The sequence below is a fragment of the Rhinolophus hipposideros genome, assembly GCF_964194185.1.
Source record: "Rhinolophus hipposideros genome assembly, chromosome: 12".
NCBI classification, from domain to species: domain Eukaryota; kingdom Metazoa; phylum Chordata; class Mammalia; order Chiroptera; family Rhinolophidae; genus Rhinolophus; species Rhinolophus hipposideros.
The window spans coordinates 10168033-10180229 of record NC_138058.1 but is presented as its reverse complement, the minus strand read 5'-3'; the positions used below and the strand labels follow the sequence as shown (position 1 = coordinate 10180229).

Sequence of the window (12197 nt, the reverse complement as noted above, 5' to 3'; positions counted from 1 at the left end):
GCAAGCTTCCTGAAGGCAGGGGCCATGTCTAATTCATTTTAAGTTCTGAGACCTAGGACAGCATTTGAAGTACAGTCAGGCTCTTGAAAAATGTTTGAGTGAATGGATGAGTAAAGGAACATGTGAAAGGTGAGTTCCTAGTCCATATTCAAGGTAGCGAAGTAATATACTAGCTTAATACATCAGAAAGACTGCATTAATCAAGTCACAAAGCTCTCAACTCTTGGTTGTTGCAATTATTGGTGCAAGTTTCTTAGGTGGAAAATGCCAGTATTATTAATAACTTTAGAGATTATATTTGATGCAGTGAAAGATTGCTGTGCTGGATGCATGACTGATAATATTAGATCTTTGCGTAGGGCTGTGACAAGAAAATACCTAATAATTATGGGGAGCCAAAGATAGAGACTGATTGGAAATGTGATGAGAAGTAATCACGGACAATTTCACGGACACTCAGTCCTCTGGGTTCCTTTCCGTGACCTGGGATCTAAAATTGGTAATCAAGTCAAATACAAACAAATAAACAAACATCACCACCACTCCTCCTCCAAATATAGGCCAACAGGCCATTTTCCTTCTGTTAAAGCTCCATAAGACAACGACCACCTGGGATACGCCTGTAGTCCAATCAAATCAGACTTATGGACTTGATGCAGTGAGGAAGGATCTGGAAGAGCCACAAAGCACTGTGCTGTAAGAGGAGGAGATTTGTAAGGTCGTGGCTCCTCCCAAAGGATCTGAGGAGGGTGCAAAGGAAGTGGGGGTCAGCTCAGTACTGGTTGCAATTTCCAAGACAGAAATAGGAAAACTGGGGACTCACCAAGGGTTGTATACCATCGTGAGCCAGGCTCAGCAAGTCTATGGGGCCTCATTGGTAAGAAAGCAGTGGTCATTCAAAGTGGGCATTGTTATGGCATTTTACAGCTGCAGCCAGACCTTGGGAGAAAAGCTGTTCTCTGTGAACTCTGCATTTGGCTTTATCTGAGTCTGTCCTCCCAGCCTGACAAATAGCAGGGCTGCTTTTACTCTTTTTTCAGTCCAAGTTGATTTTCACTCTTTAAGTCCTGGATACATTTTAGCTCTTTCAGTTAACTGGATTTAGCCAAAGTTTAAATATTCCCTTTTAAATTGCACTAGAGCCAAAGGTCCACACTTCCCTTTGCCATTGTGACCGTCAACCACACCCTGAAGCAAAGTCCTACAAAGCCTAAGGTGGCATGCGCAGGACAACTGCAGTGTGGTTCATTAAAACAACTGCAACTAAATAAAATTCAGGCTAAAATCAGAGATGACTTATTTCCAGCAAAGTATGACCAGCTTCATGGGACTGGTGTTGGGGAGCAGTTTTCTCTAATAAGGCCCTAAAGCATTCGCTAAGAGAAAGCAGTTATTAGCTCCTTATCTCATTACTTATAAAAAAAAATAGGGAAACCACCTAGAATCTGGACACACAAAGAGCCCAGCTATCATAGATGATGAAAAACAGCTCTTACGTTCCAGTGGTTCTCCAACTTCAATGTGCTTCAGAAACCCCTATAGGACTTGCTGAATCTCAGGTTGCAGCGCTCCACCCCTAGAGATTCTGATGCAGTAGGGTAGAGCGGCACCCAAGAATTCAGATTGTTAGTGAGTTCCATTGTTAGTGATGCTGGTGCAAGGCCCACATTTGGAGAACCACTTCTCTAACTCAAATATTCCTCCAGTGCCTCCACCATCCATACTTTTGTACTTTGTTTCTCCTACTTGACAGGCTTTCGCTGCTCTCCATCTAACCGGTTGCTTGTCTTAATTTAAGTTCTACCTTCTTGCTTGGCCATTGTATTTGTTATCTATCGATCTATTGCTGTGTAACAAATTACCCCAGGTAGGACCTCCAGAATGGTAGCATGAGGTGTTCAGGGAAACCATTCCCCAAGAGACACACCTATTAAGCTGGTCAAGATTAACAAAGACAACCATTCAAAATCTTTAGAGATTGACCAAAGGGTGTACAACAAACTGAGAAACACTAATTCCAGAAAATCTATGGAAACTTAACAGTGGAAATGCACGGTACTGAAGCTAGGGACTGCATCCGTCTCCCACAGCTCTACCTTACGGAAGAACTGTTCCAGTGAGCTCAGCAACCAAGTGGCAGCTCACCGTACCGCTGAAGGGTAAAACCTCCCTTTCCAACATAGCTCAACCATTGCAGTAGATATGCTCTCATGGGTTCAACAGGTGAATGACAACTCCCATGTCCCCCAGCTTCCCAGGGCTGAAGCTGGGTAGGTTTGGCAACCAGTGAATTTCAGATCTCATCGTCCTTGGATCTATGCAGAAGATCCATACTGGGGACATGCTTGGGAGTGGCCGCAGCCTTGTGTGGTCAGAACCTCCATCGTATAGAGGTTTGGCCCAGGGCGGAGGACAGAAAATCTCCAAGAGGCAACACCAGCCCGGATGTCTTAAGATAGAAGCCTGGAGCCCAGCACCTGCATTTTACAATTCAGACTCTGCTGATTTTATCCAGTGCCTACTGTGTGCCCCTATAGGTCGGGCACTTTTACGAATATGAATCACCTGAGGCTCAACCAGGTAAATGACTGGTCACCTTTCTGGTTTAGTCTGTCGCGATCACTGCCACGTCCGCAGTGCCTAGAATAGTGCCGGGTATAAAACAGGCCCCCAACAAACATGTGTCTTATGAAGGAACTGCCTTATCCGACGTCCAAATCATAGTGAATTCCAGGCCACCCTGCATCCTTTTTAATTGTACCACTGGATCACTGAAACATTTCTATTTCTGACTTCTTGGGCAGAGACCTTTCCTCCACAATTAGGTATAAGGCTGAAAAAGGCGCACTGCCACCGGGCACCTCCCCCACGCAGCCCCACTAAGCCAAGGCCGAAGACCTACCCTAATAGGCAGCGCCCCGGTTTGGCTCCGGGTCACGTGAATGTTGCGGCCCCGACCGACGGTAGGCGTGTCCTGTCTCGCGCGTGCGCACAGCTTCTGCGCCTGTTCCAGGAGAGGAAGCACCCGGAGGCCTCGCTTCCTCCCTGGCTCCGCCCAGCTCACTGCTGGAGGGCGGGGCCGAAGCTGGGCGCCTGTGCGCGTGCGCGGGAGAGAGTGCGGGGCGGTGGCGTCGCGACCCCGCCCGGCCTGAGTTATTTGCTACAAGATGCAGGTGAGCAAGCCGGGGGCACGAGACCTGGAGACTGCGGCGGCTCGTTTGCCCCGTTGGGTCCCCGCCGGCGGCGGACTGTCCCGGCCGGGCCGCGGGAAGCGCCGGACGCCACGGGCACCGGCAGGCCACGCGAGTCGAGGCCCGCGCGTGGGAGGGTGGGCGTGGTGCCGCCGTCTGGGCGTTCCCACCCACGTGGGGTCCACCCCCCAAATCTCCATCCTTTGGGGCCCCCCCTCCTTGAGGTCGAAGCCCACCTGGCAAAGGTACTTCCTACTTATTAACTCTGACACCTGAGCAGGTGTGTTACGGAAGCGTTGCGTGGGTCGGGAAGCTTGCAGGAGGGAAGAGTCCTGCCGAGGGTTCCGTAACCCCAAAGTGGCGGAATGCGTGTTCCGGGCTCCACTCAGAGCCGGGGGAGGGGCTACTTACGCCCTCCTCCCGCCCGTGTTCGTGTGCAGGTGGACGTGCGTTCACCTGACCTCCAGAGCTGGGCCCGAGGGCCCCTCTCCCCAGTTACTTTCAGCCTTAAAATGGATAAAACGAGATCCCCTCGTTTTGTCCTTTTGTTGTCTCTGGAATGTGCTAATGGAATTTGAGTAAAACCCAAAGAAAAGTGGGGGAAAAAAATGAATGAAGACACCATGAAAAATGGATGCTTTTATGAGCAAAAATCTGACAACTGAATTTTGTCACTATGCGAGGACCCTCTTCCAAAGGGCTTTCTCCTGCCTCCCAGATTTCGCTGTGGCTGAACCGTCTGGCTTGTTGGCAGGTGGGAAATGGAGTTCCTGTGGGTTTGTTTGGGCCAGAAGGTATTGGGGACTGGATGGTATTGGAGGATGATCATTAGAAAGGCAATGTGTCTGCCACAACCAGACACTCTTAAATGATGAAGAGGAAGCTCCAGGGCTGCCCCGGCCTCCTTTGCATTCTCTGTCCTTTTTGTCCCTTCTTAAAAGTGTCACCTCTTCAGAGGCCTTCCCTGTTGAAAGAATTCTGTTCCTTTTTCTTTTGAAATATCTCAGCAAGACTCGGAGCTGGGGCTAGAGCCTGGTTCTCTCAGTGCCCTTTCCTCAGTGCTCCTTGATTTCATGTTTCAAACCAGGTCCTTTAGCAGTGTTCCTGCCAACCCATGCAAAACCAGTGTTTGGCTGGCTGGGTTCTGGAGCTAAGAGCCCACGTCGACATTTATCCTTCTGACATTTGATCTTGGTTACATTTGTCTTGTTCCAGCATAGCAGACTTCCTAAATGCCATGTCCCGCAGGTACAGGTAAAGGAATTAGAAGCGTTCCCAGCGGGTAGTACTCAGTGTTAGCCCTTGTGAGCTATTCCACTGGGGTCTCAGCTCTCAGGTTTGGCCATCAGAGGGTTTGTCAGCCGGCATCAGGCTCTCCTCCCTCAGATTCCAATGCAGCCACTCGTGACTTTGAGATGCTCAGTATTTCTGCTCTTGGACACTTTGCACATGCTGGTCCCTCTACCTGGGAAGTAATTTCCTAAGTTCTCTTCATGTCTGGTTCCTTTTCCCCTTCCAGTGATGGTTAAATGTCACCTCTTCTGAGAGAGCGTCCCTGCCCATCCCGTGGAATGCGGGCCTCCTGTAACTAGGTCAGCAGCCTGTTGGTCATGGCACTTACAATTTGTATTATATATCTGTTAGTATATTTCATTGTTCATTGCTTGTCTCTTCCTCTTGATTAAAATAGATGGTTCTGGCACTCACCATGCGTCCCTACCATCTAGTGCCGTAATTTACATATAGTAGGTACATATACTAGGTACTTAATAAATACCGATTGAATGAATCACTCCAAGTCGTTAATAAAAATATTGAGCAAACGTCAGGTCAGAGCCTGTGCAGCAGATCCTAATTTTTACCCTGGTAGTAGCTCCACTGTAGGGTTGGGCGCTTTGAGTACGTGACAGGAAGAATGGAATAGGGGCTGTGGATCTTTTGACACGTTCTTAGAAACGACATAGAATGATTTGGTTTGAATTTTCCTTCCCACCACCTTTCTCATTTAACCCCTTGCCCAAAGTGGCACCCTCCATAGTGGACGTTTCTCTCATGATATCCTTGGTCCCACTGCTCTAGGACCCCAACGCAGACACCGAGTGGAATGACATCTTACGCAAAAAGGGCATCCTGCCCTCAAAGGAAAGTTTGAATGAATTGGAAAAGAAGGCAGAGGAGGAGGAGGAGCAGCGAGTCCTTCAGCAGTCCATTGGTGAGATAGCTTGTATTCTTTGTTCTGTGTCTGTCTGGGTAGGAAACAACTTTCTACGCCTCTAACTGCTCTGGTGGAAGGATCCTCTGGGCAGGAGTTGGGCAGCCAAGGTTTGGAGTGCTGGACAGGACACTGTGGGACTGCAGGCAAGTTGCAGAAAGTCCCAGCTTGCAACTGTCTGGGCCACAGAGTGAGGGGACTTCAAAGGCCCCTCCATTGCCACAGATCCTTGTCTGTGTCGGATGAGCACATGACAACCCCAAAGAAAGGACTTTCTTGTAATTCCCTTGGTACACTGTCATGGAGATGCACTCCAAGGTGTTAGTGTTTGTGTTCTCCTTATCTTATACTTTATTCTCTTTGTGGTTTGATTGAGGATATTCAAATTGTTTCATTTGGGGAAGCGTAAGATGTTTGCAATGTGTGGGGTCTGAGAGAGGGGTTTTCTCAAAAGTGGTTATACTACCTGACTCTGAATCTCTTGGGGTGCTTGTAAAAAAAACCCAGTTCCTACTGAATCAGCATCTCTGGGGGCTGGGTGGCGGCGGCCCAGGAACCTGCATTTTAAATAAGTGCCTCAGGATTGCCGAGTCACAGAGTCAGAGTTTGAGAACCACTGATCACAGGGGTAGTACCTTTGTCCCGTTCACATGTTAGAGCTAATTTAGAGGAGGATTTCTTACAAAGCATTCAACCATCGAGTGTTTACTGAACGATGACTGTGGCAGGCGTTGTTCTAAGCAGTGGGGCTTTAGCCGTGCACACACCTGATAAAAATCCTTGTTCTCATGGAGCTTATATTGTAGTGAGAGGCAGACAATAAACAATATGCAGGTGAAATATAGGAAAATGAAGCAGGGAAAAGGTTGGAGGAGGACTAAGTATAATTCTCGATAGGGTCAGAGAGCACCTCACTGGGAATGATACTTGGGTAGATCTGAGGGAGGTGAAGTGAGCTGCTTCAGCAAGTGAAAAGCATGTTGGAGAACTTACAAAGAAGCCAGTAGGATTAGGAGAGAGGAGTAATAAGTTCAGAGCGGCAACTAGGAAGCAAACCATTTAGGATCTCGTAGCTTCTAGTAAGGACCTTGATTTTACATCTAATGAGGTGGAAGTCGTTGACGGTTTGGACAGAAAGTGACACGTCCTCCATGTTGACAGCACCATCCTGTTGCTGCCATGGGCTTTGGGGGGGGTGGCAAGGCAGGAAGTAGGGAGACTAGTCTGGAAACTACTGCAGTCATTCAGGCACGAGATGCTGTTGGCCTGGACCCACGTGGTGGTGGTGGAAGTGGTGAGAAGTGATCAGATCTGGATATATTTTGAAGGTAGGGCCAACCGAATTTGCTGATAGATCCTATGAAGGGTGTGAGACAAGTAAGTCAAGGGTGACTGCAGGGATTTGGGCTTGAGCCACATGAAGGATGCAGTTACCCAACCGAGATGAGGAAGTCTTGGAGAGGAGCAGGTCTGGAGGTGAGATCAGGAAGTCTGTTTGGGACATTGTAACGCTGAGATTTTTTTATTAGACGAATAGAGATGGTAAGTGGGCCATTGGGTATGTTTTTCTCCAAATCAGAGAATACGGGCTGGAGGCCTCAGTTGGGAAGTTGGCAGCATATTGGTAGTGTTTAAAGCCATGAGATGCAATCACCAAGGTAGTGGGCATAGATAAAGAAGAAAAGGAGTCAAAGAAAGGGCCCAAAAGGGCCGCCTTAGAGGTGGGAAGAGGCATCCTGGAAGCCAGAGGAGGGCAGTCATTCACAGGAGGCAGTGACGGGTTGGATCAGATGCTGCTCTCAGTCCAGGAACGGCGGTCATTGTCGACCTTGATTAGAGCAGTTCTGTGTAGTCATGGGGTGGGAGGTCCGGGACAAAGCCGATTTGATGGCCATTAAAACAAAATACAGGTGTCATAGCAGTTCCTTAAAAGAAAAGATGCAGGCAGGAGAGAATACCAAGAGTCAGTGATAATCCCTTTAACTCTAGGAAGAGTGTGCTCGCTCTGCCTCCTGGGAGACAGGGAACTGTGACCCACCGTCCCTTAGTGTATGTGCTTGAAGGTCAGATCAGATGAGTCCAGGCAAATACAACTCTTGTTTTATAAACCTGGGAAACTTCGCATTCCTATCCTTACTATGGGGCGGAGGTAAGAGAGAGCCTGCAAATACCAACATACTGGTTCTATCTTTTCAAACACCACCAGCTTCATATGAGTGTAATACCTTAAGTATTTTGCGTTCTGCTTTTGTGGCTGGGGAGTCTTTTGGGTTGCAGGCACATCTCTGGGAGAAAAGTAAAGGAAAGAAAACCAAACGTATGTTTGTTCATCCTTTAAATTTTTTTGGTTTTTGCCAACTAACTACATTCAGTGAAAACATACGAAGACATGACTTTGGAAGAACTGGAGGAGAATGAAGACGAATTTAATGAGGAAGATGAACGAGCTATTGAAATGTACAGGTTGGTACCGCCCAGGGGACTGTTTGTTTTTCTGTGTGGCACTAAAATGTGTGTCCTTTGAAAAATGAATTTTCTGACTGACGTAACATTTGGAAAGGACCATAATTAAATAATAATGTTGCAGATGTCAGCAAGCTCATCTAAGACTTTTGCCATGAGGCAAATAAACCTGGACCTTTATGAAGGTTGCTGTCAGAAAGATGTACGTGTGTGTGCGCATGCATGCGTGTGCCTGGAGCCTCTGTGTGTGTGTGTGTGTGTGTGTGTGTGTGTGTAAGTGTGTAAGTAAGATGTCTCTCTTCTCCTCTTGTGCAGGCAACAGAGGCTGGCTGAGTGGAAAGCAACTAAACTGAAGAATACATTTGGAGAAGTTTTGGAGATCTCAGGAAAGGATTATGTTCAAGAAGTTACCAAAGCTGGAGAGGGCTTGTGGGTAATTTTGCACCTTTACAAACAAGGGTGAGTGACCTCATACTCTGTCTTTAAATGTTCATTTGAATTTGTGTTTTAAACATCTTGGGCTTAATCCACCTCAGAGGATGTTTTATGTAGTTCTGTTGCTGATTTGCCCAAACCTCAATGCCTAATTATTTTTTAAGACTTTCAAATTAATATTTGTGACTCACACAGATGCCTTTGTTATGGTGTAGCAATGAAGACTTTGTTTTTATTGAAAAGAAACTGTTATTTATTCCTCTAGAGAAACTCTGGCTGTTCAGAATTCCATATAATAAACCACTGTCGTAGGTGGCAAAGGTGACCTTTGTAATAATTGTCCGTGGCAAGTGGTGCAGTGGTTCTCCAGTGTTTGTCACCTCCAGGCTTGTTCTTGGACTGTAGAGTCTAGTGCTTGCGCAGGAGTTTCTTTAGAGCAGGAAATGCTTTCTGACCTGTTTTACATATTCTAAATCTTGAATGTTCTCTCACGTAGATAGGCATAACAATTATCTTTTACATTGCAGCTGTTTTTCTGACTTATTATTGGGTTAAATTAAATTGGACTTTGGATTTTGAGTTCTTCACTTTCCCTAAACATATTAGAAGCTTTTTAAAACTGGCTGGAGTAGCAGAATCACTTGTGAGGTTTTGCGTAGGGCAGAGGGTAATTGAGCTTTGGTGTGTCCAAACGCAGAATCGCAGTCGCTTCTGTTTCTATTTTCTAGGATTCCCCTCTGCACCCTGGTAAATCAGCACTTCAGTGGGCTTGCCAGGAAGTTTCCTGATGTCAAGTTTATCAAAGCCATTTCAACAACCTGCATACCCAATTATCCTGATAGGAATCTGCCCACAATATTTGTTTACCTTGACGGTGATATCAAGGCTCAGTTCATCGGACCTCTGGTGTTGGGTGGCATGAACCTGACAATGGATGGTAAGGGCCTCTTTGAGGTGGCCAGTGCATGGTAGGCATGGCGAGGGCATATTTCTGTTGAAGAAGAGAGTGCCTGTTTCCTAGACACGTGTCACGGTGATACAGTGATTTGTCAAGTTCACCTTTGCTCCTGTGTGAGGCATTGTTAAAAGGGAAGACGCAGATTTAATCGCTCACCTTAACTGGGCTCTAATAATTCTCAGTGAAAAGAGAACACAATGCACTCTAAGATATATATATTTAATATTAATGTCTAATATGTTTTATGTGTCCCTACACTTGAAAATGTTTTAAGTTATATCTCAAGATCACGTCATTTTTTTAATTCACGTGAACATATTATTGACAGATGCTTACATGTATCTATAGGTGTGTGTGTATATAAAAATTACCTCTATAGAAATATTTTCTCAGTTGAATATCTTAGTAACTTTTAAATTAAATTAAAAGTTTATTTAATTCTACCTCTTAACTCCTGAAAATGTGTCTTTTTATTCCTTTTCACCTGTTACACACAGAGGTGTCAAAATATGTATACACACATTACGTGAGAGAGACTGAGGCCTGAGGGCTTCCTGCTAAGTCCTTTGTGCACTATATACTCAACAAGGAGTGTATACTGCTTTATATACTCCTGTATACACGACTTTAAGTACTGTAACATACTCGACTGGGAAAAGTATAAACATATACACACGTACACACACACATATGTGACATCGGTTATACTATACCAACGTTCAAAGGCGTACAGCATTTCAAACCAAATACACGTGTGCATCTTATTTTGGTCTTTTCATCCATACCATGGGGGAGAGAGACAGGTGTCTTTATTTGTAGAACAAGTCTTATTTAAGGATTAGTGAACTTACAGAACAATGATTACTGTGTATTAGTGGATAATAACTTAATTACATACACTTACACATAATGTATTTATGTGCGGATCTAAATGTATTCTTGAGTCAAGAATCAGAAATCTTAAGTTTTGTGTGTGTGTGGTTTTTTTAAGAAATTTGAAAATTCATAAATTTAACTGAGCTACCTAGAGCTGAAAATAACTAGTGTTACTCATCTCCATGAGCACTTTGCTTTAATTAATTTATTTTTTTATTAGTTTCAGGTCCATGAGCACTTTAAATGACTGTGACTTGGTTGTCAGATTTTAATGGAAGTACCTAATTTGCAGAGCCTCACTTTTAAACCAGGCTATTCGTTATAGAATCTGAAATCGAATCCCTCGGTTCTGCTTGGGTCCTCTCTGCCTTGGAAAAATGCATCACTTGATTTTGTTTCATAAGTTCACACCCATGTGGAGTTTCACCGATTATGAGAGAATGGTATATAGGAACTGAGCCTTTAGTAACTGATTCTTCTTTTTGTGGTACTTTTTTGTTATTACTAGGAACAAATGCATCAGTCCTGGGAGGTCATCAGACATTTGTCCTTTGATAGATTGAGATATTGGACCTGAAGCTTAGGAATTTCCTTTTGTAACCAAAATTGTATTTATGATTAGATTGCCAGCAGCACGGTGAAAACCGTTTCCTTTAAATGTTTCATGCTGATTTTTCTCCCTGGAAATTTTACATTCTGAGACACTGGTCGTTAGAAGATGGGTTTACTCTTTGTTCTTTCTTTTAATTACGATACAGGTTCGAATGTATGCAATATCTCATTTAAGCTCATCTTCTGGAATTTTTGTTTTCTTTCTTAAAGGTCTGATTTTTTTTCCTTTCTCCTAGGCACTAAAAATGGTCATCAAATGTTGATGATTGTCATTTCTGCTTAGGAAAAACCTATGGCTTGATGGACTTGAGGGTGAGGGCTGTGTGCAGACTCTCTTAGGTGATTTGCTTTTTCTTTATCACGTAGAGTTGGAGTGGAAATTGTCTGAGTCTGGAGCAATCAAGACAGACCTGGAGGGAAACCCTAAGAAACCAATTGAAGACGCCTTGCTGTCCTCGGTGCGGGGCTGTGTCCCCCTGAGGCGGGGCAGCGATTCCGAGGATGACTGAGGCTGCGGGAACCTGCCCAGCGATGGGACAGATCGTCTGGATCTTCTAAGAAAGGGAAAAGGAGGATTGAGTCCTTTGCTTTTCAGCCTTTTATAATTATGTTTTAAATCTCATAGGTCTCAGAAATTATCATTGCTGGGAATCCTATTCAATTTCATGGAACTCTCTTTTTTAAATTAAAATATTTCCTTAAAAAAACAAAAACCAACTGTTGGTATGGCAAATGTCTATTTTATTCACTTATATTTTAAGGAAACTGTAGAACCATTCACTGTTTATTCACATATAACTATATACAAAGGAATATGGAATGTAAAAAAAATAGTGTGAATAAGTTTTACAGTGGAAAATTGCAGCTAAGCTTTACAGTTACATAATTGTTTATTTTTATTCTTTTATAAAGATAGCAACATTTATTAACTCAAAATAAAGGAATAATTGACAGGAAAAACATCTTAGTATTTATCCTATTTTGGAGAAATGGGCAATAATTTTTATAAAACACACATTGTCTTACTAAAGCAATAACTGAAAGATCTCAATTTATTGCTATTTTAAGTTAAATATTTTTTTCTAGTTTAAGTAATTTTTTGTCTGAGATTGTTGCAATGTCAGCTAATCTGGAATGCTGTCAAAGGCCACCTTAAATTATTTTGGAAGTAACAGATATAAGCACATGTATAAATAAGTAAACTGAATCTCAGTCAATAAAAACATCAAGCTCTTTTCCAACTAGGATCCTTAGATTTACCAGTTCTTGTCAAATTGACTTTCACAGAACGCTTAGAGGAGATAACTCCTTGATATTTGTGTTGAATGATGTAGTACTTAACGCTGGTTTGAATCTTAAGAATCAGATTCTTGAATCAGAGAGGGCACAGAGTTCTTTTAGATTATACGGTGAAATTTATTTTTGCTGTAATTCAAAGAATGACGAGCAG

At 44.1% G+C, this 12197-nt stretch overlaps 1 protein-coding gene across 1 annotated transcript; it reads left to right on the top strand.

Annotated features, from left to right (window-relative positions):
* The first annotated feature begins 3062 nt into the window (after positions 1 to 3062).
* PDCL3 (phosducin like 3) lies at positions 3063 to 11464 on the top strand. The gene is made up of 6 exons (XM_081069017.1): positions 3063 to 3173; positions 5271 to 5403; positions 7776 to 7866; positions 8182 to 8325; positions 9030 to 9238; positions 11114 to 11464. Exons 1-6 carry the CDS (start codon positions 3168 to 3170, stop codon positions 11254 to 11256), a joined length of 726 nt encoding a protein of 241 aa, XP_080925143.1. The 5' UTR covers positions 3063 to 3167; the 3' UTR covers positions 11257 to 11464.
* The last annotated feature ends 733 nt before the right edge of the window (positions 11465 to 12197 follow it).

Coding starts and splice junctions, on each gene's coding strand:
- PDCL3 (XM_081069017.1), top strand. Junction 7,867..8,181: donor CGAGCTATTGAAATGTACAG/GTTGGTACCGCC, acceptor CCTCTTGTGCAG/GCAACAGAGGCTGGCTGAGT. Junction 9,239..11,113: donor CATGAACCTGACAATGGATG/GTAAGGGCCTCT, acceptor TTTATCACGTAG/AGTTGGAGTGGAAATTGTCT.